The sequence below is a fragment of the Monodon monoceros genome, unplaced genomic scaffold (genome assembly GCF_005190385.1).
Source record: "Monodon monoceros isolate NGI ecotype Baffin Bay Population unplaced genomic scaffold, NGI_Narwhal_1 Super_Scaffold_21, whole genome shotgun sequence".
Classification (NCBI taxonomy): Eukaryota; Metazoa; Chordata; class Mammalia; order Artiodactyla; family Monodontidae; genus Monodon; species Monodon monoceros.
The window spans coordinates 63,630,768-63,658,695 of NW_021703778.1; the positions used below are offsets into that span (position 1 = coordinate 63,630,768).

General features: G+C 43.8%; 1 protein-coding gene and 1 non-coding gene across 3 annotated transcripts in view; one reads left to right on the forward strand and one right to left on the reverse strand.

Moving 5' to 3' along the window:
- The window catches only part of ANXA2 (annexin A2), a 44,041-nt gene that overhangs the window by 13,604 nt on the left and 2,509 nt on the right, over positions 1-27,928 (reverse strand). The window contains exons 1-4 of one of the 2 annotated variants that reach the window (XM_029239737.1): positions 19,859-19,882; positions 18,751-18,809; positions 15,254-15,353; positions 2,564-2,658 (exon numbers count right to left, since the gene is read on the reverse strand). In XM_029239737.1, coding sequence (XP_029095570.1) covers positions 2,564-2,658; positions 15,254-15,353; positions 18,751-18,798 — 243 coding nt within the window. In that variant the 5' untranslated portion in view covers positions 18,799-18,809; positions 19,859-19,882. Of the gene's footprint in view, positions 1-2,563; positions 2,659-15,253; positions 15,354-18,750; positions 18,810-19,858; positions 19,883-27,928 lie in introns of those variants that run through there. The other variant, XM_029239736.1, reaches the window with a different exon arrangement.
- Positions 22,759-22,831, forward strand: TRNAE-CUC. The gene has a single exon. It is a non-coding gene; the product is annotated as a tRNA-Glu (tRNA).

Consider the following 27,928-nt stretch of genomic DNA (forward strand, 5'->3'; position numbering starts at 1 on the left):
TGCAGAGGTGGCTCCAGAAAGTCTCCAGGTGGAACCAGAGGCCCCCACTTGGCTAGAAGTGATCTCATGAAGCTTTCCTATGCAAGACACTTCACCTAAGACTGAGAGAACCTCTACTTTCCATACCAAACTGGAACGGTGTTATCAAGATGGCGGGGACTAACGCCCTCCCCATTCACCGCTGGGCTTCCCTGCTATATATTGTTTCTTAAAGGTTCCCACTGTTACCATTAAAATCCACTGACAGATTTCAAGTCAGAGGCCTGAGTCAGCACCCAGATAGGCAGACAGATATCCCAATTCGATGTGGCTTTGACAGATGCTTCCTCGGGGATTAGATTTCCTACAAATCATGGGCACTGAGTGATGGCTGAACTCTCCTGTTGTAATTATTTTTTTTCTTTCTTTTCACTTTTTCCCCCCTCTTCTCTCTTCCTCTCCTGCTTTCCAGCAGCACCCATGGCATCTACGATGTTTAGCCCCTAGAGGCATGTGCAGGCTCTAACAGGTGATGTGCAGCCTGCTTCAGAGAGAATCTTCTCAAATCATTCACAGATGTCGAGGACTGAGATGGGTCTTAGAAATAATCTGGCCCAACCCTTTCATCACCTACTTTCTCCTGCTTCCTGAAGTCCTAGTAACACAGAGCACTTAGGAGAGAACTTTAGAAAGCTACACCTTCCAATTATAGCACCAATTTTCCGGCGTGGAACTCTGAGGTTAGGTAATTCCAAACTTAGCCTACCCTGACACTCCCCTCTACCCATTCTCTGTTCAGACTTCAAATAGCATTTGGGCACCTACTGACTTCTTCCACTTCTATAATAAACTCCTTATGGGCAGCCAACTTCCTGCTTCTCATAATGTCAAGCAAAGGGCTTTCTTTGCACTTAGCAAAGAATATTTGTCCAGATATGTTTGACAAATAAAATATGACCATTCCTTCTACGGAGAAACCTGGCATCTGCTTGAACATGAAAGAAATATAACATTGATGCTGTGTCCCAGTTCCTGTCCACTTCTACTAGCTGTACCCATGCTGTTCAAGCCCCTCACCTAGGCAGCTTCGGTCCCTATTGTTAAAGTACAATACAGGGCCTTCTCCTTTATTATGCAAACAATAAGGTTCTGCTTTCAGGATTTCCTTCGGAAAGTATCTCCATTATTTTATGTATCTTTCTTAAAATGTGATAATTCTCCTTAGCCCAGGGTTAAGAGGTGTCAAGAATCATAGGATAGTGAGTTGTCCCCAGCCCACCATGAAGCCTGTGAGGTCACCAAACCCATCATGATTCTGTAACATCATCCCTCCAACAGGGTATGTGAGAGCTTTGTCCTCCATATATCTCATCTGAAATCGAAATCCGGGCTTCTATATTTCTATGTACACTTATGTGTCCACACCCAAGTGTGCTCCAAGACCACACTCTGTAAGTGACAGCTGAAGGAGCAATTACAGGCATATTGTCCAAAGAGGTGGGCCTTCTGCTCCAACTGGAACTCAGCTCTACCAGCTCACAGATCCTTTTGGGAAAGTGGAGAAATAAACACTCTCTTCCATGCCTCACTGTAGTAGATTAATGTCAGTCTAGCTGAAGAAAAATTTTAATGCATATGAGAGGAAACAAGCTGCATGCTTTCCTATTTATGTCCTTTCCAACTGTTTTGAGAGGTGGGAGAGGGAGATATAGCAGGGTGTGACCTGCAACTTCCTGGACCCTGGTGGTCATGTCAACTCCAAGTGCAGAAATGTCTTTTCTAGAATCCTTCCAGCTCACCTCCACTGTGACTACGAGTGAAAGCCATAAGTCAAGCAGGAGCTGCAGGAAGCCATGCTTACTGCACCGTCCAAGAATAAATCGAAAGCTTTTAATAGCAAGAAGTTAAAAATAAAGCAGCCCGTCTGTAAAAATAAATTTCCTAACACTGCGACAAAATAAAGGATGAACAAGTGCTGGGCTGTTCCTTAACCACTCGTGGACGAGCAAGGGAAAAAGTCACACAAGACCCTTTAAATAGTGAGAGCATGGCAAGGTGAAGACAGCCTAGAGACCAAATGAGCTACTAAACTAAACCTGGCGGTTGCAAAGATCTTAGGAATTCAACTGTATTTTTTTAAGAATGAGAGGAGTGTGTCAGGATCAATACTCAAATGGAGGCTAGTGTCCCAAGATTAAATTTAAAACATTTTATCAAGAACCAGCAGAAGTCATAAAGATGAAATGAGTGGCCACATGTAGAGAACGGCATACCTGGCACAAAGGTTAGCACTCAATAAATGATACCTGTTGTTGTTTTCCCCGATCCTTTCTATTTCCAGAACTGCTCCCTTTACACCCTCTGGGTTGGAAGAGGGTGTGGTCTTTATGCATAAGCTCCAAGCACCCCAGGGGACACGTATATGTGAGTTGTGACTCTTACAGGATGTAAGGGGAAAACCCTGGATCTCCTAGGGTTCCAGGAGGCGCTTGCTGGGAAGAGCCAGAATTCACAAAAAGAAAAAGCAATGGCTGAGGAACTGAAATTCAACATGGAATGCCCTCCGTCCCTGAACCTGCTGTACCTTTTTGGTCCTTCTCTGGTAGGCGAAGGCAATATCCTGTCTCTGTGCATTGCTGCGGTTGGTCAAAATGTTGACGATGGTGACCTCATCCACACCTATGAAGACACAAGTAGGGAGTAGTTACTCAACCATATGCTCTAGTTCTCTGGGCTTACATAGAAGGTTTTAAGCATTTTTTCAACCTGAAATGTATACGTTAGTCCCTAAAGTGAAATGCCAAGACATTAAGATGTTTTCTTTCTTTTTGTCAGCACCCTCCACCCAACATGTATACCCTCTTTTCTGTTTTTCCTAACAGCCTCAAACCTCAAGTCTAAATGGACCTTTCTAAGTATCTGTATTTGAAAAAAAACAAACAACTATTTCATTCATAAATTGGGTTTCTGGACTCAACAGTAGGAGGTGCATTTGTGGGGCTTTGGCAGTCACATGGAACAACAAAGATTTAGAAAGATTTTAAATGAAGGTCCCCGAATTACCATTTAACTGAGGTTTTAACAGACAGTAACCGCGACCTGAATTAATAGAGACAATTATTTATATTTATTGCAGGATTATGGCTATATAAGCAGCTAGGTACAATTTCTATAATTATATAAAATGTCATGACAAATGAGTCAGATTTAATACGGCAGTTGTATTTTAATAGCATAATTGATTAATACAATCCTACTTACTGAAGACAATTGTTTTGTAAGGAAAATAAATGTTCCACTGCTTTTAATATTCAATAGGCAATTTTAAGAATCAATTTTGTAACTTTATTAAGAAGAATAATGTTTTAATCTAAATCTAAACTGGGAGTTTTGAAGTGCCACCAAAATATTTTAGTACTTATTTTTATTGGAACATGTGTATTTACAAAGATAAGCGATGCCTTCTGGTATCTGAAAGTTTGCAATTTTATATCAGAAATACTCTTAACATGCCATTTAACTTAAGGAAGCACTATTTTAAGAATTCAGAAAGTGAAAGGTCTCTCTCCTGACTGATTATGAACTTTGTTTAATAAAAAGAAGTCTTTGCCATAACTGGATAGGTAATTCCTGAGTGAGAAAGAGCAGAGTGGTTAAGCCTTCAGGGTCACACGTGAACTGCGAACAGCCCAGCCTATAGGAAATCAGGAGTTCCAAAGCAACAGAAAGGTCAGAACGATAATGCTCTGAGACAGAGGCAATGAGCAGGCTTACAAAGAAGGTATTCTAAACTCTCAAGTGTGTTAGAAAGATCAAAAAGCAGAAAGTTAGAATTTTGTATTTACATACTCATTTTTAAGTGAATTCATACCAATACGTTAGTTACCTTAACTGCAGCATTTATACCTTCAGCTCTGATTTTCAGAGTAGCCGGTGTCAACGTAGAAACCCAACTGCTGAATATGAGATAGTTTCAAAGATGCTTATTTTGGCAAAAAATAAAGGGGGGAAATGTCTAATAGTAGATTGATTAAATAAATGTTTTTGTCCTTATAATGGGATAATATACAGACATTTAAAATGATGGTATAGGGCTTCCCTGGTGGCGCAGTGGTTGAGAGTCCGCCTGCCGATGCAGGGGACACGGGTTCGTGCCCCAGTCTGGGAAGATCCCACATGCTGCAGAGCAGCTGGGCCCGTGAGCCATGGCCGCTGGGCCTGCGCGTCCGGAGCCTGTGCTCCGCAGTGGGAGAGGCCACAGCAGTGAGAGGCCCACGTATGGCCAAAAAAAAAAAAATATGTATAAAATAGATAAGCAACAAGGATATACCGTACAGCACAGGGAATTATAGCCATTATCTTGTAATAACCTATAATGGAGTATAATTTGCAAAAATACCCAATCACTATGCTATATACCTGAAACTAATATAATATTGTAAATCAACTGTACTTCAATTTAAAAAATTAAAGAAAATTAAAAAAAAAACACAGCTCCCTGGGCCTCCCTGCCCTCTGAGATATGATTAAAGACTCCTGTGGACTTTGGACCTGGGAAGCAGCATTTCAACCAGCTCCCTGGTGATTCTTCATTTGAGAATCGCCAACAGAGATGGAAAAGCATGGGTGGGAAGTGGAAAGGTCGTTGGAAATCTGCCTGTGTATAAGACTATTAAATCGCTTCTACCAACTGCTTCTGTGAGGTGCAGGGTCAACTACAATTTTAGGGAAAGAAATGCTTACCTTTGTTCAAACAACCCTGGTAAGAAATAACACCTGAAAAGAGCTCACTCCACAAACTTCAGTGCAGTCCCATGCTCTTAGTCATTGAAACAAACCTCTCTTAGCAACCAAACAATGAACCTTTCTGTTCATAGCAGTTTAGCGTTCAGCCAACAGAGTCAGAATACAATCCAGTTACTGGAAATCCCCCGTAAAGAGCCTGGGCGGTTAACCTGAATCTCACCTAGGACTCAGCAACAACTAGAGCCTGAAGGCTTCTAAGTGTATTTTACCTAAATTACTTACCAAACAAACAGACCGCTGCGATGCAGCATCGAGCATGCTGGGACCCCTTACCAATGAAAGATCTGATACATTGCACAAATGCTAATGCCAGCAACTACAAAGAAAGTAAATGGAGGCTATTTCTACCAGTGGAAGCGCCCTCCTCCTTCCGAGGGCCTCACCTGCATCAGCTGTTCCTCCCATACCACTGTGCGCAAGTTTCAAATTGAACTAGAAAGAGGAAAATAAATCACAGCACCCAGGATCAATGGCCTACTCAAAGCCACGTAAGGCACGTCCTGGGCTGGAACCCCAGAATGCACACATTTGCCGGTGGGATTTCACCGTCTTATCTTCAGAACAGCGCTGCTTCCTCTCGACCTGGCATCATAACTGGTGAGACGGTTTATTCCTGTGGAAAACAGTCCTGCCCAGCATGCAGCTGAAGGATGACGGCTGAGCGTTCAGCTCCCTATGTCAGCACAATCACCGTCAACAAATGCACAGCAAGTGCCAGTACTCCAGGAAAGCTTTACATTTAAACAAGGTTAACGCAGGTGCAGACGACGGCAGATGAGGCTCTGCCTCTCTGGATTTGCACTTTCCGATCTCTCCCGTGCCAGTGCGAAGGGAAGTGTCTGCTGAGGGAAGGAGCCCAGGGTCGAAAAGAAACTGCGTGGATGAAGCAAACGCATAAAGAAAACAATAAATGTGAATAATGCCTATTTTCCCATCCCATTCCTCTTGTGTTTGATACGGAAGGTCACAAAGTAATCCAAGCAAAGCCTCACATTGGGAAACAATGACATGGGTGCAGGATCCCACAGAATGTGGGTGAGAACACAGTAAATTCTGTGACTCAGGCAGATTTTTTTTTAATGTTTTTAAATTTAATTTTTATTTTACACTGGAGTATAGTTAATTTACAATGTTGTGTTTCAGGTGTACAGCTAAGTGATTCAGTTATACATATTTATATACATATATCCATTCTTTTTCAGATTCTTTTCCCATATAGGTTATTATAGAATACGTAATAGAGTTCTCTGTGCCATACAGTAGGTCCTTGCTGATTATCTACTTTATATGTAGTAGTGTGTATATGTTAATCCCAACCTCCTTATTTATCCTTCCCCCCAACTTTTCCCCTTTGGTAACTGTAAGTTTACTTTCAAAGGCTTGTGAGTCTGTTTCTGTTTTGTAAATAAGTTCACTTGTATCATCATTTTAGATTCCACATATAAGTGTTACCATATGGTATTTGTCTTTCTCTGTCTGACTTACTTCACTTAGTATGATAATCTCTAGGTCCAACCATGTTGCTGCAAATGGCATTATCTCATTCTTTTTTATGGCTGAGTAATATTCCATTGTATGTATGTACCACATCTTCTTTATCCAATCCTCTGTTGATGGACATTAAATGTCTTTTCAACACTAACAGAAGTTAAGATTTTCAAGACTGGTGAGGAACTAAGACACAAATTTATCTGGCTCCTGATGGAAAGCAGCACGAAAGTTTTTAAGCATTTTTTCCTTGAATGAAAATGGCCAACTAATCTTATCAGCTAACTACAGAAATGCTTCCCACACTCCGGGGCATCTGAAAAAAATCAGTCCCTGTTCTAAGTGCTAGTCACCTGAAGCCACAGCTCCAGCAAGTGATGCCATGGGAAGGCACCGCTGACAGCAGGGCTCACATAGAGAACTCTGGGGTCGTGGGTTCCTTAAAACAACAGCCATAGTTTTAAAACAAAGAACACTTGCAGTCTAAAATAACGGCTGAATCCAAACCCACAAAATGGGCCTCCTGGAGTCTCCTCCTCTCTGCGGGTGGAAACCCCAAGTCAGCTCCACATCTGGCACTGCATGGAAAATGTGCATCTTTACTGTTCATGGCCAGGAACCAAGAGGCCATTCTGAACAGGATGCTGACTCACATCTGCCAAGGCACACTGACTGCACAGAGAAGACAGATTTCATTTTGTTTGATAAAGGACTCAGGAGGCCCTCCAGGCAGGGCTGACTGACTAGTTAGAAGATAAAGGAAAACTGCCCAGATCCGCTCCTTATCTAGATTATAGGTAAAACCGGGACTTGGCTTAGGTTACTGGGCATATCAGTATCAAACCTCAGAAATCATCTTTACAACAAGGTCACAGGCAGGCCACAGAGAGAGCAGAAGGCACAGGCCCATGGGTTTTATTTTATTATAATATTGATAGTATCAACCATTCACTGAGTACCTACATGCCAGGCATTTTACAAGGTGCTTTGTACAAAGCTCTCTTGCAATTGTCATCGTGTCCATGTGCGATGGGTGTTAGTGTCATCCCCATTGTACCAATGAGGAAAAGACGAGGACTCACCCAAGGTCACACAAGCAAGTCACTTGCAGAGCTGGGATTCAAACCAGGATTAAATATCTACGTTGGGCTATTCTGCCTCCTATTACAGAAAATAATCCAAAACTTGAAAATAAGGCAAAAGGAAGGGAACATGTCTTCCCAGTGTGGCTAAAAGGCCCATCCAAGACTGTTTCTCCAGGGCACGCTCTCACTCAACTTGCTACTCACTACTGATTACGGGATAGGCTCTATGGGGTTATGTGTTAACTTGTAGATTTTGGTCCAGTAGAAAGGATAGCCCCCAAGATTATGGCTTCAGTGCCCTGAAGGACATTAATGGTCTTGTATCCAGCCTAGCAATCTTCTTCCAACATTCTTTCCTCCGTGTCTATAAACACCTAGTCTCTCAAATTTCCCTTTTAACCAGCCCTATCTCAATGAATTAAATAAACGTTTGCCACGTGTTTATCCTATGTCTCTATGAGTCATGTTTGTACCTTTTTGAATTATAATTTGGTACTTCTTTATACCACACTCCTCCATCTTGTTGCTAAAAAGGACTGGAGACGGTAACGTGTCTATTTGTCTACAGAACTGGACTTACTGTTTAGACCATACAAATGTACACCCATTGAATAATCTGTAGATAATGATTTGCCACCCAGTAACAATGCGTGGCCACTGAGCTAACCCAAATGAGGTTTTTTTCAAGAGAAAGAGCTAGAAGACTCTCTTCTGGAAATAGCCATTCATAACTCAGTGGGAGCCTAAAATGCCAGTAAGAGTGATTTTAGAGACAGAGAAACACATGCACGCACACAGACACTCACACACTCACTGTTGCCCAAAGTACCCTTCCCACCATCTGCCATGGTGCTGCCTGGCCCGACTCAAGGAAAGCGTGGTTTAGCTTAGTGCCTAAGAAGAGGATTGGGCCCAGAAATCAAATTTCTTCTATTTCCATTCTGCTCTGGTCTCACCTCAGCTGAGTCCCTTAGAAAGGATTTAAGTACAGTCTCCTTGGTAATCCCACTGGGGTATTTTAATAATCTGGAACCCTGTCTGCCTTCTGTGCATAATTACATTTCTGAGATACTCTACAGGACCAGCAGGAAAACACAAAGGCCACTACTCAAGATCGAAATCAAATAAAATTGCAAATGAAGGGTTATGCATAAAATGAAAGCACCAATTTGTGCCCTGTTGCTCTACCAGCTTCCTGAGTCAGAAAGTAAAAATATCTGAACAGATGTAAAAGAAACTGATACCCGCCCTGAACTCAGCTGACAGAGAAGTTACTAGTTATTGTCTCAGCACTGCCAACACCTGAACGTGGTGACTTCCATCGTCCCTGGGTGTCACCAGTATTTGGATTTCCTCATGGAAAAGAGGTAACCATTTTTTACAGAAAAAAAAAAAGCTGACAGGCAGGCAACACAGCCGATGCCTACAATGAGAAAGGCACCAGGGACTCCTTCACCCATGTTTCACAGGCTCCTTGGCATGAGTCTGGCATCTACCTACCCGAGTAGACAATGATCATCTTGAAAAAAATCAGAAAATCTGTGCCCAGAGTAAAGGTGGCTGTGACTCAGCACTGGTCCCTCTTTGTTCCCAGCAGTGCTGTAAGATGAGAATTCAGTCTAAAGTGAGCTTGAACACAGAAGGAAAGTCCTCATCAACGGGAAGGTTTTGTTCCCTCCTGTTCACTTCCAGGATGGTTAGAGTGAGAAGGCCCTGGGCTACGTGGGGCAGAAAGGCCTTTCCCACAAGCGTGCTCACACTCGGGCGTGGGGGTTCTTAGTTTGGGCCCACACCTCCGATGCCGCTCCCGTGGGGCAGAAGCTACTTTTCAGAGCCAATCTGCCTCCTGGCATCTTCAAGAGAATACATTCCTGGGCTTCCCTGGTGGCGCAGTGGTTGAGAGTCCGCTTGCCGATGCAGGGGACACGGGTTAGTGCCCCGGTCCGGGAAGATCCCACCTGCCGCGGAGCGGCTGGGCCCGTGAGCCATGGCCGCTGGGCCTGCGCGTCCGGAGCCTGTGCTCCGCGACGGGAGAGGCCGCAACGGTGAGAGGCCCGCGTGCCGCAAAAAAAAAAAAAAAAAAGAGAATATATCTCCAGGTGTGCAGGTGAAACCAAAAATACACATCCTGGCTTGCTTCCCACTGCCATGGGATGTTAAGTCTTTCGGCCATGCTGGAAATCTTAAGCAGCTCCATTTCCAAAGTATAAGGAAAAAATAAGCGCAGAAACTTGCTGCCGTTATGCTTCTATACTTGTGCTTATGAGGGAGGGAAAAATCACCCGCTTCTGCACCCCTTCCGGAGAACACAAATACTGCTAAAATCAAAACTGGCAATAATAACAGGGCAATTCATTACCCTCCCCTTCCAGAGAGAGACCGAAGCTGTACCAGTTTATTGGCACTTACACTAACTCCGGGGTTGTGCTGCTTCTAATTACAATCTATTTTATGTAGTCTAGATTCATCCTTTTCTAATTTAGCTGACTTTCCTTTCTAGTTATTTGGACCCATATGGTAAACCATTCACAGCTGTGTTGTACACTCTGCAGTATATATTTAACCCAAGGCCAATCTAGACCAAGAGACTCCTACAGATTTAAGTCTCAGAAACCTCTTGTTAATTAAGCAATATTACTACTTTTGCATGGCTTTATTCAGTTTCTAACTAGACATTAATTAAGGTAAGTAATTGCAGAGTCTACCTCAAGCCAGAGCATACACAAAGCAATCATCCATTTGGTTTAGGTGACATGCTCAGGGAACACTGAGATCCCTTCAAACCAAAAACAAAGCAAACTTACAAGTGTGAGCTAAATTCATTTTGGAAAAAAGGATCAAAGCTTACTAGGGGACTGTTAATCCTTCGGGGATATGGTCAGGATTCTGGAACTGCCTTCTGCTGCCTTCTCTTGCCAGCCACATAACCTGACTCTGCACTCACCTGTATGCTGGTATCTGTGTACATTTTCACTACTATTCAAGTTAAATATGTACTTTTTCACATGATCCCAGGGGCCTGGGCATTAGAAAAGTTTAATGAAATAAAGTCGTTGCCCTCAAGGAGCTCACTTTCTGGTGGGAGAGACAAACCCATAGATAAATAACTAAAACACAATGTGGCAAGAGCTATAAATGAGATGGAAGTATCATGAGACACAAATCAAGGAATAAGTGATTCTGCCTCCCACTTAGAGAAAGCTCGGAGAAGAGGTGGTGCATCAGCTCGGGCCAAGATGAGTGGGAACTGCCTGGATGTCAGAAGTGCGCCAACACTCCCACTAGAAGCGGGCTGCACACTCCCGAGAGAGCAAAGGCTCTGTCTGTGGCACCGAATAGCCTGGAGATGAAGCCAGACAGAGAATCTGCAACGGATGAGGCAAGGAGGCCCGTAAAAATAAGGACAGGGACTTCCCTGGTGGCGCAGTGGGTAAGACTCCGCACTCCCAATGCAGGGGGCCCGGGTCAGGGAACTAGATCTCACATGCATGCCACAACTAAGAGTTCACGTGCCACAACTAAGGAGCCCACCTGCAGCAACTAAGACCCGGCACAACCAAATAAATAAATATCTTATAAATAAATAAGGACAAATGCCCTAGCAGCCCAGGTGAGAGATAAGGGCAGAGGAGAAGGGAGGGATAAGAGCTGTTTTGGGGCCTTCTGACCAGTCTAGGCAGCACCAGCCTATAGATCTCACCCAGGTCTGCCCCTCCTAACTCTCCCCACTGCAGGCCTGCCTCGGTTTACAATCCTTGGGTTTAAGAGCAGTGAGTAACCCTAGGCCACAGCTGACTTGCTCACAGCCCTTCTGCCTGCGAGTACTCGGACAGGGAAGCAGACATTCATCAGGCAGTACAGGTAATGCCCAGCATGCTCTACACTCGGCACATGCACACACACCTGTGCACACACACCTGGGCTACCCTGAGAGGGGAGGCCCAGAGGGTCATCTTTTCACGGTCCCTTGGCTTTGTATCAGCATTTGAGGTTTACCCTGTTTCCTTGGATGTCAGGGAAACACCAATTAATTTGCATTGTATTCTCCTGGAAAAGAGTTTGAGAAGGAGCCAGTTAAGGTGGGGCATGAGCTTCCTAATTACACTTAAAGTGAAAGGCATTCTAAAAGGGAAGGTAAGATCTTAATCAGCTCATTCTTTTTAAACTAGTGTTAGTATCTAAAAAGATCACGGGGAAGGAGAAAAAACCAAAAGGGATGTGAGTTTCCCAACTACAGCTGACCCTCGAACAACTGGAGGGTTTGGGGTGCCGACACCCCCAACAGCTGAAAACCACATATAATTTATAGTCGGCCCTCCTTATCCTCAGTTCCATATCTGTGGATTCAACCAACCTCTGACCGCGTAGCACCGTAGTACTTAGCGTTGAAAAACCTCCACGTGTAAGTGGACCCACACAGTTCAAACCCATGTTGTTCAACTACGATGACTTCATTTTTGTTTTTAATTTAGTTTACTGCTTTCCGTTATGAAGGTAATACATGTCACCACAGAAAAATTGGAAAAAACAGAATATACCGAAAACACAGGAAAAGAATCAATTACCCATAATTCTATATATCAGTTAATAATGCCTTTTATCTTTTTCTTTCTGACATAAAAAAAAAATTGTGGTGGTATCATCATACTGTATGTACTATTTTATGTCCATTTCCTACGCAACTGACACATTTAAGGTGAAATATGAGTGTTCCAAAATTGACTGTAGTGATGGTTGCACAATTCAGTGAATATACTAAAAAAGACTGAATTGTACATTTTATATAGGTGAATTGTATCTCAATAACAATGTAAAAAAATTGTTTACAAACTTTACTTTTCATGTCTTGGTGACATTCTACAGACATTCTATGCAATATAAAGGCAGTTACCATAATGTACTAAGTCACTCTCCAACTAGAAGATGGATCTAGGTTTGTCACCATCATAACCAATGCTGATACAGCACAGGGAGATCAGCTCAGTGCTCTGTGACCACCTAGAGGGGTGGGATAGGGAGGGTGGGAGGGAGGGAGACGCAAGAGGGAAGAGATATGGGGACATATGTATATGTATAACTGATTCACTTTGTTATACAGCAGAAACTGACACACCATTGTAAAGCAATTATACCCCAATAAAGATGTTAAAAAAAGTAATAACCAATGCTGATAATAAAATCTTTGTTACAACTCTAAGCTCTGTATAGCTATCATATTCTTTCCTCTCGAGTTTCCTAGAAGGATTTAAGGTTCTAAATATACCAACAATCTAGAAACTATTTTAAAGGACCAACAGACTTAACTCAAGAAAAATCAGTTACTCTTTAAAATCACTAGGCACCAAAAGCAAATAATAAAAAGCAGTCTTAAGTGGGACCCACTGGGCATTAAGTTTGGGAGAGAAGAAGACAGGAGACCAAAAGCTGGACCCACAAATATAACATGTATCTGATACCCATAGAATCACAGCTAGAAAATGTTCTCATGCCTGAAAACAACTCATGGCAAAGTAAAAAGTCCAACCCTGGCAGGTGGGTAGCATAACACTGGGGTGCTTGAGAGCACAGCCCTGGGGCTGGAAAGAGGCGTGTTAAAACCCCTATCTGAACCACAGCCAAGAGACCTGGAGCCTGTTAATCCTAGATTATGTCCGCCATAAACTGGGGATGACAGCACCCTACAGGAGAGGATTAATCTGAAGTTCACCCAGGAAGAATGTTCCTGCAGTGCCTGGTGCCCCGCCAGCCCAGGAGCAGCTGCAACCCTAATAATGGTGATGCCACCTGCACTTGACCAAACTGGAAGGCAGGAATCCAGACCTTAGCCCTCCAGATGCTTCTGCTTAGAAACTACAGTAGTTTTCTAACTCAGAAAGCGCCTGAAGGTATTTTGACTACCCTGGGAGTTTCAGCTGTTACCAGAGTTCATTTGCGCAATCTTTACATTCCAGCGTGCTAAAAGCTTTCTCATGCAGGGATAAAAGCAGCCTTTGTCTCAAGCTTGTAAAAGGCACCATCTTTGTCAGATGAGTTAACTGTTAAACTTCCGGTTATATCTCTACAATGGCTAGTTGGGAAACCCCAGGAATGCAGGCACATTCAATAGTGAGAAGGTGAGTTTTTAGGAGAGCAGATTGCGTGCGTGTGTGTGTGTGTGTGTGTGTGTGTGTGTGTTAAGGTGACATATTTTGAGTATTATCTATATGCCAGGCACCATGCTAAGCGCTTCCTACTTCACAACAACCCTGTGAGGTGGGAACTTTCATTAGCCCTCCTTCTACAGTAAGGAAGCTGAGGCTTAAGAAAGTTAAATGTTTTCCCAGAGTCAGACAGCTAGTAAATTAGTGGTAGAGCTAAGATTTGAACCCACGAACACATATGCTCTCGTCCACTAGGCTCCACCAAGTAGAACTGACTGCAGGGAGGTAAGCCCTGCAGATTTTAGTTTCATTTTCTGATTAGTGACTTCCTGACTTCCCAGCCTGGCCTTTGACAAGTATCGTCATTTAAAAGCACCAAAAAAGATGGCTTTTTGAAGGTAGTTAGTTGTCCAGGCCGCCCGTAGTGGGAGGTGCCCACAATGTCCCCATGGAAACGAAGGCTGCTTTGAGGCCAGTGATGCAAACCTATGTCCTATTAGAACCACAGGACGTAAAGGATCTTTCTGCACTCCTTCCTATCCCTGGAAACACGGTCACCAGTTTTTCCAAGGGTTCTAGGAAAAGTGACTATGCAATTTATCCTGCAAAATAAGACAATTCGGAGGGCGAAAGGGGGCACAATCAGTAAATATGCCGGCATAACGGGGACACATGTCCACGCCAATTTTAGAGCCCCAGGTCACCCTGACTGAGGTCCCCAGTCTCTCAGTGACCCGTATGTGAATTGTATGCATGTGTCAGTAAGTAAAAACACTCCATCGTCCTAATGTCCCACAACTCGTCAGCAGGGGATGAACAAGCACCCACTCTGGCTGCTGGATCACATACGTGTCTCAATCTAGCCTCATATGAAAAGAAGCACTTTGTCCAAAAGGGGAAAAGAGTGTGGCGAATCACAAGCATCAGCACAATAATCACAGTGTTTCCAAGGATCCGGGGATGGGGCAACCCCAAAGGGACATGCTTCGTTAACGTAAGCCAAAGAAGTCTGAACACTGGCTTTTGTGGATACAGAAAACAGCACGATGACCTGAACAGGCCCTTGCTCAACAGGCCCTTGCTCAACTCTTAGCCAATTAAATGCTTTATCTGCTTTATTTCAGAACAGAGGCTTTTATGCCTCCTTGTCCTCTCTTACTCATCCTGGAACTCTAGGAAATACAATCATCCCGACAGCTCTTCAAACCCAAGCTCCAGGCCTAAGGAGGGGCGTAATAACTTGTGGAGCTAATAAAAAAAAAAAAAAAAAAAAAGAAGTCTGAATTTTTCGCTCATTAGATCAATCTGAGATCAAAGCAGTAAGATGTTCCCAGCATTTTCCCAAGAAATGTAATAAAATTCAAGGGAATTTAGGACCAAAAAGAGACCCTTAGGGATCACCATGACCAAATTCTTCCTTATAGAAGGGGCAGTGAGGCCTCAAAGTGAAGAGCTCAGCCCAAAGCACACACCCAGGGGATCAGACCTCCTGGCCCTCAGCTAAAGCCTATTTCCATGTCACTATGCTATTCAGTTATTTAGTTTCTCATGTTTTAAATCTTCTTCTCTCCAAAGAGAGGAGGGAGGGAGGGAGAAAGAGGGGGAACGAAGGAGAGAAGGATGGGGTGGGGTAGGTTTCGATCGCTCCATTAAAGCTTGATGACGATTTCAAATGACCAACATGTGAAGATTCAAGAAGAGAGACTAAAAACCCTTTGGTCAGTGTTTGACAAGGAGGACAAATGTATGGCCTACCTTTAGTCTTGATGGCTGTTTCAATGTTCAGAGCATCCCGCTCAGCATCAAAGTTGGTGTACGCTTTGACTGACCCATACGCACTTGGAGGTGTGGAGTGCTGAGGTTAAAAGACAAACACACTTCAATCACACATATTTAAAATCCTCTTGTTGCAATGTCAATTCCTAAAATTTTTTTTCCTATAGTTTCTTTTAATAATTCGCATCACTCTTAGGCTAGGTAACTCAGTAAGTATATTAACATGCCATCACACATAGGATACGAAACTTCCTTATTTCTAATGAGAATTCTTCTTCAAAGGCTCAACTAGTTTAGAATATGATAAATCTATTTCTACATTTCATCTTACTTTTCATGCAAGCTCAAAGGCGGAAAACGCAGAGCTGGGCACCTGAAACCACCCGTTTCTTTGCGGAAGGCTTTGAAGAGCATGAAACTGGGCTGGCCAAAATTTGAAACAAGCTGGAAATGTGGAAATGCCCGAATGACAAGTGTGTTTAGCCAAGTTTTTGCTACAGGCACATGAATTTCCACTGAGCCTGTATCGTTGAGCTCACAATTCTTTAAAAAGCAAATGTAGAATGCCTGCCTGCCTGTCTCAGACTATGAGGTAAGTGAGGGAAGCATCTTCTTCCTGCATCCCCCCCCCTCTGGCCACCGCCGTGGAACCAAGGTGCTCAGGCCACATGGCCCACATCCTCTTCATATCGGCCAGGTTCCGCCTGCTTTCTCTACTCTCTCTACCCTCCACTCTGCTGTCTTTAACACGATCCCCTCTGCCTACTACTCTTCCTAGTATTTTTTTTTCTCACTGCCCTTTAAACCACGGGTTCTTCCTTTCTGGTGCTTTTCAAAGCCCATCACCCTTCCAGATCTGATGGACCCTCCCCAGCTCTCCCCACCCCAGACTGAGGTAAGGACAACAGCATGATTCTACATCAGTTCTCCTCTCCAGAGTGTTAACTTCTCTCCTTTGAAATGCACTTACAGCTCTCCTCCTCCCTGCTATCCAGTCCCAAAGCAAAGGACAGACAAAACAGGACTGACAATGTTCTTTAGGTTGGCTGATGGCCAGTGGACCCATCCACCACTGCACCGCCTTCAACGTCAAGGCTCCCCATCCCCGCCTCCCCACACCGCACACCTCCCATCACATCATGACTCCGTCTAGGCTCAGTTTCTGGGAATAGTCGGAGACAGAGTTGCCCTGACTTACCTTTCCACCCACACACATCACGTTACAAGGCACCCCAGCATTTATTAGCAGTGAGGCTGTGCAGGTAAACAACTAAGATGCCATCCTCCCAAATGTCTCCTAGCACAAAGCCACAAATCTAAGTTCAGGGCTGGACAAAATGTTTCAAAATGTACTTGTGACCATCTTGGCCAAATAGTAAATCCAGTTAATACATGTAACTGAAACACAGTGGATTATCAAGGTGTTTCCATATAATTTCACTACTTAAACTTTCCAGTAAGATTAACTCAATGGGAATAGAGTACACATTCAGGAAAAGGTAATGACAAAGTGTTATTCTGAAATACTTACTATATATGCTATGGTGGCTACAAAATGAGGACAGAAATCTAAGGGAACACATTTTCCTATTTATTAACAATGCCATCAGTTATTTACAAAGGCAGGCAGTCTGGCCATCGAGCCATATCAAATATGGCTTCACATATCAGGTGCTATGTCAACTCATCCCAAAAACAACAGTGAGTAGGGAAAAGTTTTACATAATTTTATAGTATCTCTGGAAATAAAATTAAATGGATAATTGAACTTATTACCTGTAAAATTCATTTATCTGAAAATCAAGTTATGGAGGCCAAAGTGATGTTTCTCTTCCCTCAAAGTATTGGGGAATACATGACATTTTCTATTGCAGTCCCATCTCTCCACAGAGAAGCACATCATACTAGCGTAACGTCAAAGGCCACATGAAAAGCCCTCTGATGAAACCCGATACTAAAAATGATCTAATGATCTGATCCATTAAGAAAAAATTTATTTAGCTCTTGGACTTGTCTGGACCTCAACATGCTGCTTGTATAGTTGCCAACAACAGTGTGCACAAGGTCCAAGAAGAAAGATGAAAACGAGGTAGGCTCTACATTCCATACAACCTGTGCTCGCACCAACATCATCCATCTGAATGTTTTATTGGCAAGCACCAGAGACAGAGGGTTCTGTACCACAAGACCCAAGCTGCTGTCAACCCACTTGAGTGCTTCTTTGTATTTTAATTTCAGTGAGAGCGTATTTTGAAATATCTGGAAGATATGCCTACAAACCAGTGTCACTGCTGAGTTTCTGTAAAAGCCAGTTCTGCCAAGATAACCTGAAAGATGTATGGTATTATTAGATAGTTTACATATTCATAATTTATACTCTACTTTATTCTAAAAGCATTTGCAATGACTTATAATTTTGCATACAGCTTTTAAAAATTTTGACTGTAAAACAAAAAAGCAAATGTATCAGAATTTCCAAGTTCCTGTGAAAGACAATTAAGTATAAGTCTGAGCTACCTGATAGCCAAAGCAAAAAAGGCAACAAGATGAATTATAATACCTCTATTATTTAGTTAAAAAAAAAATTCTATATATTTTGAAGAAAAGCTTTCCCAGGTACTAAATTTTAAAAAGTCCTTGTCTGGAATAACTCTCTGGACACTATAAGAAGTCCAAAACATGCAGGATCATTTTCAATATGGCTGTAGCTTATGCCAACCATTAATAAAATCTGAGGGCATGACATTAAAAATCCTGTATCAATGAGTACCTACTGTAGAGCACAGGGAACTCTACTCAGTGCTCTGTTGTGGCCTAAATGGAAAGGAAATACAAAAAAGAGGGGATATATGTATCCATATGGCTGATTCACTTTGCTGTATATCAGAAACTGACTGACACAGCAGTGTAAAGCAACTATACTCCAATTTAAAAAAAAAAAAAGTCCTCGGGCTTCCCTGGTGGCGCAGTGGTTGAGAGTCCGCCTGCCGATGCAGGGAACGTGGGTTCGTGCCCCGGTCCGGGAAGATCCCACATGCCGCGGAGCGGCTGGGCCCGTGAGCCATGGCCGCTGAGCCTGCGCGTCCGGAGCCTGTGTTCCACAACGGGAGAGGCCACAACAGTGAGAGGCCCGCTAACACACACACAAAAAAGAGTCCTGTATCATCACAATGATTACTACCACTGGCATGTTAAGTATATAGCAGGATAAAATTCCAAGCATCTCAGTGTCACTAGTGTCTGTCCAATTTTAATGTGATGCCAAAACAGTTTCTGGAGCCATACCATTTCTTTCAAATTGAACTACTAGGAACAGATAAAGTACTGGGGAAGACAGGGAAGCAAGGGGATTCCGGGAATGACTGTCCGAATTTTGTCCTCATTTTCCTTAGAGGTACAAGGAAAGGAAGAGGCACAGCTACCCAGAGAGATGACCAATTTGCAAAAATTACACAAAGTGAAAATGATATACTTACATCACCCTCCAAGCTGAGCTTGCAGAGAATTTCATGAACGGTAGACATTTTGAAAGAAGCTGGAAAAAAAAAAAAAGTACAATTCTTTATTATGAAGAGGCTTTCCTTTCCCCCGAAGCGCAGTGATTCATTATACTCATCTCTACTTCTTGGGCCATTTCACCTGACGATATTAGAGTAATTTTTGCAAATAGATGCAATTCCTATCTTGTGATTGGGAAAATTAAAGCTGAGAGATGGTTTGCCTTAGGTTTGGGATGGACGACAGAACTAGCTAGTCTTGTTCTTGCCCAGTTTGAAGAGAACCTGGGGAGACTGACTTGTAAATACAAAACCAAAACGTTTCTTCCCAAGACCAGTGCAACTTGTGCAAACAGGATAAGACTGAATCTTCCAGTTCTCCTAAAAAGTGATAATCTTGTCAAAGCAGCAAGTACTGCTGTATTTTTCACCAATAATTTAATATATCATATATAATATATATCCATAGTCTGAAAACTATGGATATGAACTGAAATCAGTAGCATTTTCATGATGGCTGATTCCTAAACGGAGCCCTTTATTACTATCCATAATTATTCTCTTAGCTCACCAATGCTTAGAAGATATTAAACTGCATGGACATATATACACTACCAAATGTAAGGTAGGTAGCTAGTGGGAAGCAGCCGCATAGCACAGGGAGATCAGCTCGGTGCTTTGTGACCACCTAGAGGGGTGGGATAGAGAGGGTGGGAAGGAGATGCAAGAGGGAAGAGATATGGGAACATATGTATACGTATGACTAATTCACTTGGTTATAAAGCGGAAGCTAGCACACCATTGTAAAGCAATTATACACCAATAAAGGTGTTAAAAAAAAAGATATTAAACTGTTGATGAGAAACACAATGGACAGATTTTGACATTAACTCATCCCATAGAAGACTGATCCTTGTATTTAAGATTCAAAATGGCTGAAGTGAAGTCATCTTTCAGTTCATACACTTAATTGGACAGTGATACGACAACGTAATGAACGGGCTTTCCAGCTTTGCAATCACACAGTTCTCGGAATTGATATACCAACCCCTGCCAATAAAAAGTGCTCAACTGGCAGGAAATTTACCTCCACTGAGACAAGACAGCTCATTCAGCCAACAGCCTCCCGAAAATAAAGAAAACAGAGCGGAGCTGCATCCTGAAACAGTGGGAACGACGTCTGAATTGCAGCAGCTCCTGTTTTGGTCTCTTTTTGCTTAATATTCTTTGATCAAGGAAATGGTGCCCATGCAATTCAGCTTTCTTTTCTCTTCCAACAGTTTGCTTAGTCTACGTGTTTTCAGACAGCTGGCTTTGAAGGAATATTTGGACATAGACATTTGTTAATTTATCACAAGGCGTTGGACTAGGCAGATTCCAGGCTCTGTGTGGGGTGAGTTAGAGGAATTAAGAGAAAAAGATTCACCTTTATTTGTGGTTATGCAAGTATTTCTACAAGATTTTCACCATGAGCTCTCTCCTAACACGAGGTCCTTTCTCTTCTTGATGCTTACAGAAGCTTTTTTTTAATTTTTTTTGCAGTACGTGGGCCTCTCACTGTTGTGGCCTCTCCCGTTGTGGAGCACAGGCTCCGGATGCACAGGCTCAGTGGCCATGGCTCACGGGCCCAGCCGCTCCGCGGCACGTGGGATCTTCCCGGACCGGGGCACGAACCCGTGTCCCCTGCATCGGCAGGCAGACTCTCAACCACTGCGCCACCAGGGAAGCCCAGATGCTTATAGAAGCTTTTTAAGCACACGGCAAAAAAGAAAATCACAGCTATTCCAACTCCCCCATTCCCACAACTCTCAGACACTATCACACACACACACAACCCCTGCAATGCATCACAGCACTGGGATACGATCCTAGTTTGCAAAGTCATCCTCTATAAATAAACTGTGGTACATCCAGACAATGTAATATTATTCAGCACTAAAAAGAAATGAGCTATCAAGCCATGAACAGACACGAAGCAAACTTAAATGTATGTTACTAAGTGGAAAAAGCAGTTTGAAAAGGCTGCATACTGTATGATTCCAATTATATGCCATTCTGGAAAAGGCACAACCATGGAGACAGTAAAAGGATCAGTGGCTGCTACGGCTTAGAGGGGAAGGAGGGAGGGACGAACTGGCAGAGCGCAGAAGATTTTTAGGGCTGTGATACAGTAATGGTGGATACATGTTATGACACGTTTGCCCAAATCCACAGAATTTACACCACCAAGAATGAACCCTAATGTAAACTATGTGTTTTGAGTGATAAAGATGTGTCAATGTAGGTCCAGCAATTATAACAAATGTACTTCTCTGGTGGGGGATTTTGATAGTTGGAGAGGTTGTGTGTGTATATAGGGGGGGTGCTGGGAATATATGGGAACTCCGACTTCGTAGTCAATTATTCTGTGAACCGAAAACTGCCCTGAAAAATAAAGTCTATTTTCTTTAAGAGTCTTGCTCTGTAGCTGGACTGTCCAATACACTAGCCACCAGCCACATGGGGCTATCAAGCACTGAAAAGTGTCCAGACCATACTGAGATGTGCTGTAAGTGTCAAGTACACACCAGATGTGGAAGAATTAGTATAAGAATGTAAAATCGAAGAATAATCTCCAACTTCAACTTGGGCCAAGAAACATTCTATAGCGTCTCATCAGGATGCTGCTGAGAATCACCAAAGAGGACATGAGCTCCCCAGGACATGAACCACCTAAGCCCTGGCCTGGACTCCCACCCCTGGGGCTCAGTCAGAACTGGGCTAGGTTTGCAGCGAGGGGTAAAACGGTTGTCATCTGCCTTGCAGAATTCTAGTCCCCACTGTAAACAGCTAAGAAAGAAAAATGTCCAAACAAAAAGAAAACCAACAAGTCAGAGTTGTTTCCGGGTGGATTAAATTCCACTTATTTATTAGATCAGTTACTTCACATGGGTTCTGAGGTTTAGGAAATCGCAACTTGCAGAGGCGGGTAAGTTTCTGCCACGGAGTTCTTTCAAGTTGCCTTTCCAGCACCGGCTTGGGAGACAGCTGCCTAACCATGTCCCACACGGACCCCCCCTCAGTATGGTACAAACCAAAGACCATCGGATTCATGTAATCCTTCTCCCACAGGCACAATACAGAGACAGAAAATGGGGACTTTAAAAAGCCTCACAAGTCTTCCTTGCTGTTTAACGGTCGACAGTTGTACTGCTCCTCTTTCACCTCACATCAGTCCTACGTGCCACTACCAACTAAATTGCTCTATTTTATCTTGTCACAATAAATAGTTCAAAATCCATCCTTCCGTGATGTTCTCTTACTCCAGCTCCATCCAGCCCTCTATGTACTCCCCAGCAAAAGTGGACCTCAACCAAACTGTTCCTTGCTTCTCCCCAAACACACCGTAACTGCTTTAATCCACAGCACCTTGATTCGTGTCTCCTGCCTCATCTCCTTACCCTTGTCTCTTCTTCTGATTACAGATGCTGCCCATTCCTCAAGTCACCACACCTCTGGCACCTGCTCCAACGCGGTGGCTGCGGCCCACATTCCCCGGCACTGCCTCTCCCACCTTTCAATGCCAGAAACACTTTCTGATGCCACTAGACTTACTCACCACTGAGCAAAAGTGTCCTGAGTTCCTGCCACGCGTGCGCCACATATTCAGAAGGCAAATACATAGTACAATTCAACCAAATGGGGGTCTCATATGCCCCATAGAGTCCCAGTTCCCCCACAGATTTAAGAGGGCCTCTGCACACTCTAGGTGCTAAATAAACGGTCAGAAATGAGTTGCTATTTTGCATAATGAACATTTATATTTATATTGTTGATAGTCATTCTGTAGGAAAAGAATGTCACAATAACCAAAAAAACAATATCCATGAAGCTTGGGATTACTCCATGCAAGTGTCTTCTGTATCCATATAAATATTTCCTACTCCATGCAAGCTTAAGGGCAAACACATTTTCACCTTAGAAATAAAACACGGCCCCCTCAGGACTTCCCTGGTGGTCCAGTGGTTAAGACTCTGCGCTCTCAATGCAGGGGGCCCAGGTTCGATCCCTGGTCAGGGAACTAGATCCTGCATACGTGCCATAGCTAAAAGATCCTGCGTGCTGCAACTAAGACCCGGCACAGCCAAAATAAATAAATATTTTAAAAATAAATAAATATTAAATATAAATAATAAATATTAAAAATATTATTTAATAAATAATATAGTTTTTTAAAAAAACATGGCCCTCATTTCTTCACTACATCCAATCCACTGGTTTCTTCACTACATCCTGGTCTCTTCACTACATCCAGTCCCCTGGGAATGCAAAGTCATCCTGCAGATGACTAATTAATCTCCAGAAGAAAGAGTCGGCTGTACCACTTATGTTTGTTAAAACATTAGCTTAATATAGCACATATGATTAATGAGAAGATGTCAGAGTGCTGCTATCCTTGGAAGCAGAAAGAGAAAGTCTTGGCAGGGGCTACTGTAGGTTACAATCACTGGTGACACCCAGGTAATCAATCAACAAGCCCCTAACACACACACACACCGGGCCTGCCCCGCATTAAGGGCTGGGAGAGACACACACAAATCTATGAAACACAGACTCCACTCCTGCAGGACCTTGCAGCTCTCTTCCCTTCTCGCCCCAGGAAGACTAGCCCAGGTCACCCAGCTAATGAGTAAGGGAGTCAGGGCCAGGCTCCAGGTCCCCTGACTCTTGGGCCCTTGCCCTTTCAACTTCACCACAGTGGCTTTTCATTCCAAGAGATTAAGACATGGAGAGAGAGAAAGATAAAAGCAGCATGAGTGAGATTGGCTAAGGGTCTGAGAGGTGAGGTACTGACTAGTTTGAGAAGGACACTCACTCACCCTGGAAGGTTCCAGCCAGAGAAACAAGGGAAAGCCTGAGGAGATGGGATGTGGGAGAGTGTGGCGGGCAGGCGGGGTGGGGGGTGGGGGGGGGGGGGGGGTGGGAGGACAAGAGGCCAGGTTTAAAACCAGCCATGTCTAATGTGGTGGCACGTGGGGGGCCTGAGATGTAAGTTTCTGAACTGTGCAGATTTAAGCTTGGCTATGGAAAGGGATTTGATGCCAATACTAAGTATCCATTCACCGTATTTGCTCTGGGGGCTGAATTTTCTTACTGAAACAATAGCTCTGCCTTTTTAGTGTACCTGTTGTTTTCAAGTCTCCATACCATAGGAGACAATTCCACCCCCAGTGACCACTTAGCACACTGAAAAATTCATAAGCGCATTAAAATCAGAACAACCGCTCCGTGTCTGGCAGACCTCTCCACAGACACGAAAATGGCATCACTCTTTCCAACACTACAGCCTCACAAAGATCGCCAACTGGTTTCAACTTGCAAAAAAGAAAAAGAAAAAAATCAGCAAATTCAATCTTTTGATGAGTACCTCCACATACCAGTACCTCTTATTCGCAGGAAAGGGTTGGGTGACTTAGACAAGATTGTTCAAATCGCCTTCTTCAGGGAAAGTGTTTTGTTTAAGAAAATAACTAGAGAAGTACAAGGAGACTCACTGAGAGCCATACCCACTTCAGACTGGCTTGAAATAACGCACCACTGGGAAGGGAACACAGACACTCCACCTTAACAAAGGGAACGGAACAGTTTCCTCTGGCCTTGAAAATATTAATAAGTGAGACTGTTAACTGCCTGACTGGAAAAGCTCTTATAGCGCAAAGCTAGACATTAAAGAAATCCGTGCAGCTGCTGGAAATGAAGCAATTTAACATCTAACATAAGCACTATCTTAAAGATAAGAGTTTGTCCTTTTTTTTTTTTTTTTAAACCCAATAGATTACACTGCATTTCACTGTTTCACTTCCAACACACAGTTGCAACAAAAATAGTACAAGTAAATCAGCTTTAACGTCTCCCCGCCCCCCAAAAAAAGTAAAAGAAAGTTGGCAAAAAGGTTGAAACAAACAAAAAAAGTAAACCTAAAAGTTAGTGCTTCAAATAATAAAAACAAGTTCTACTGAAATGAATGAAGAACCAGCTCCAGAAAGCCCAAATATTAATTCTCACAAACAAACAAAAACACATTGCGGCAGGGCTCCTCTGCCCAGCAGAATCTGAGTATAACCCAGCAGTTTCGTGGTCACACCCGCTTTTAAAATGTGGAGTGTTGATGTGTTACTGCAAAACACATCCCTAGCAACCATGATGAATCAATCAGGGACTGGATGATACAAAGGAGGATTTTTTTAAAACCAAAAAAATGGGGGCGGGTGTGGGGATGGAGGGTTGGGATTCCCTGCCAAGCCCTTACTGTGCAGTCCTGGGCCTACAGGACCAGACTGAAATTTTAAACCAAGAGGGGGTAAAAAAAAATGCATGAGTGGGGGGTAGGGGTAGAGTTCCCACTTTATTCGCTCTCCACCCCTCCCTCCCAGAGCATTTTTATTTAACAGAACCTTCCTGAGAGCACACAGTTTTCTCCTTGGTTTTTATGGTCTTGATTAATGCCTGAGTCACAGGCGCAAGTCATTCCCCAGAAATCCTGGAATTCTGCCCAGGGGCCTTGATCAAACTGAGCAGGATGGACACGGTGCTGCACTTGCTCTGGCCTGTCCCTTTTGCTGCCTGATCTGAATCAATATTTGTTTACTAACTCCAGACACACTGTGGCCTCAAGCTCTCAGAGCCTCTCGTTCAATCTCCCGAAGTGGGGTTGGAGTGGGCAGAAAGAGACGTGCAGAAGAATGATGTCACTTGGCACAAAGTAGTCTCACGGTTGAGAGATCAAGGTCTTCACATCTACAACTCAATTTCAGTGTTTTATGGCCCAAATATTATATTTCCAATGGGGCCCTGCTGCTTACAGAAAAAAAGTCTACACAGCATTCAAGATCTTCCACACTCTAGACTCTACCTACTTTTCCATAAATAAAGCACATGCAAACACCACACACACACACACACACACACACACACACACACACACACCCAGCACTGAAGTCAGACTGGATTGGTAATTCTCCAAACACATTCAGCACTGTCCAACTACCTCTAGGCCTGGGTTTTCCAAGTTCCCTCTACTGGGAATGCTCTATCTGGATCAGCTGACATCCTCGGGAGACTTCAGGACACAAAAAATACCGTTACCTTTCTCCTGTACCTCTCCCTGCTCTGTGCTCCTGTCTCTCTTGGTGTATCTGTGAAATATCAGAGCTGAGGATACAAAGGCGGTCTTCCATTCTATCTGCCCCCAGGGTTTCTGTCTTATGCATCCCCATTTCCCCATAGGTCTGAGCACAGTGCCTAACACACTGGAGGCGTTCACTCACATTTTTGGATGGTTTACACACACTGGGTCTTTCCACATTATATCTTATTTTCCTTCTTTTCCACTACATTCTCCTTCCTCAATTTCCTTTCTCTTCCTCGGACTGCGTATCTCAAATGCAGCTCCAGTTCCATACATTCAGAGCTGGAGGCTTCAATTCCCAGCCTCTGTTCACACCTTTGCAAAGCCTGGTAGAGCAATTCAGGAGACTGCCTCTTTCTCATACGATATGCAGCTCTTCACCTTCTCCCACAGCTCAACCTCCACCTTTAATACCATCAGGGCCCCCTGGCTCCTAGCTCTGTCCACGGGACAACGTGGAAACGTAACCTACATCTCCTTGTGGCAAGAAAGGCAGGGAAGGAGGCAACAAGGAGGAAAGATTTGCAAGTGGCCTTGGGACTCTGACTTCCTCTGAGCTGGGAGTGTGGGGACTGGGTGTGGCAGAGAGACAAAGGGCAAGGATTCCATGTGACAGCCACTCCCTTGAGTCAGAACTTCCCACACCAAGCCTGGGAGTGTAACTCAGACCACTTACTTAGATGCTACTGACTTCTCTCTGACAAAGACTGAGCTCAGACGGTTTCACAGCTTCAGGTGTACCCTAGGGGAGACTTGGAGGTAATCTCACTGGAGCCACTGTGAAGAACAAGGCTGGGCATCTCCTGACCCCTACAGCTGACCTGCTCCCCAACAAAAGAGACGGGGACCGCCTCTGGCAACTGGAGGAGGAAAAACAGACCTGACAGTGAAAGAGCAGAAAATTTTTTTTTAAAAGACTGGAATTTCCTCCTGATGTAGCCTACAACTAGAATAGGGTGTGGCACCAGGGAAAAAGAGGGAGGTGGGTTCCCATATGCATGCAAAAAAAGAACATTCCATTTCTATTCTTTTTTTTTTAAATTTACTTTTGGCTGTGTTGGGTCTTCGTTGCTACCCGTGCGCGGGCTTTCTCTAGTTGCGGCGAGCGGGGGCTACTCTTCATCGCGGTACGCAAGCTTCTCATTGCGGTGGCTTCTCTCGTTGCGGAGCACGGGCTCTAGGCGCACAGGCTTCAGTAGTTGTGGCCTGCGGGCTCTACAGCACAGGCTTAGTATCTGCGGCGCACAGGCTTAGCTGCTCCGTGGCATGTGGGATCTTCCCGGACCAGGGCTAGAACCTGTGTCCCCTGCATTGGCAGGCAAATCCTTAACCACTGCACCACCAGGGAAGCCCTCCGTTTCTATTCTCACAGTCAAATCCAGAAGGCAGGTTAAGTCAATGATAACTTTAAACAACACTTTCCCTAAAGCAAGTAAACTATGACGCTCAGGTCTGTGGAACAGCTGGATTAAAGGGGAAATGAGCCCCAACCAAGTTTGGAAACAAATATTAATTTGGGAGAACATAAAGCTCAAAATCCAATTACTGTCTATACAAATTCACTCGATTTTGTCTATTTTATTTTTTTCCCCACTAGATTTAAAGCCTAAAGAGCAGAGTTTTGTTTTTGTTTTGGTCTGTTTTGTTCAGTGCTATATCCTCAGTGCTTATACTGTAAGTAGAACATAGTAGGTGCTTAATAAATATTGTGGAATGAACAGATGTTAAGGCAGCCCAAGAGAGCCTGGGAACGGGTTCGTGCCCTGGTCCGGGAGGATCCCACATGCCGCGGAGCAGCTGGGCCCGTGAGCCATGGCTGCTGAGCCTGCACATCCGGAGCCTGTGCTCCGAAACGGGAGAGGCCACAGCAGTGAGAGGCCCGCGTACCACAAAAGAAAAAAGAGAGCGCCTGGGACTTCTAGTTGTGACACACCCACGCTCAGTTTGTAAGAAATGTCTCAGCAGGCGCACAGCCCCACACAAGGGAAG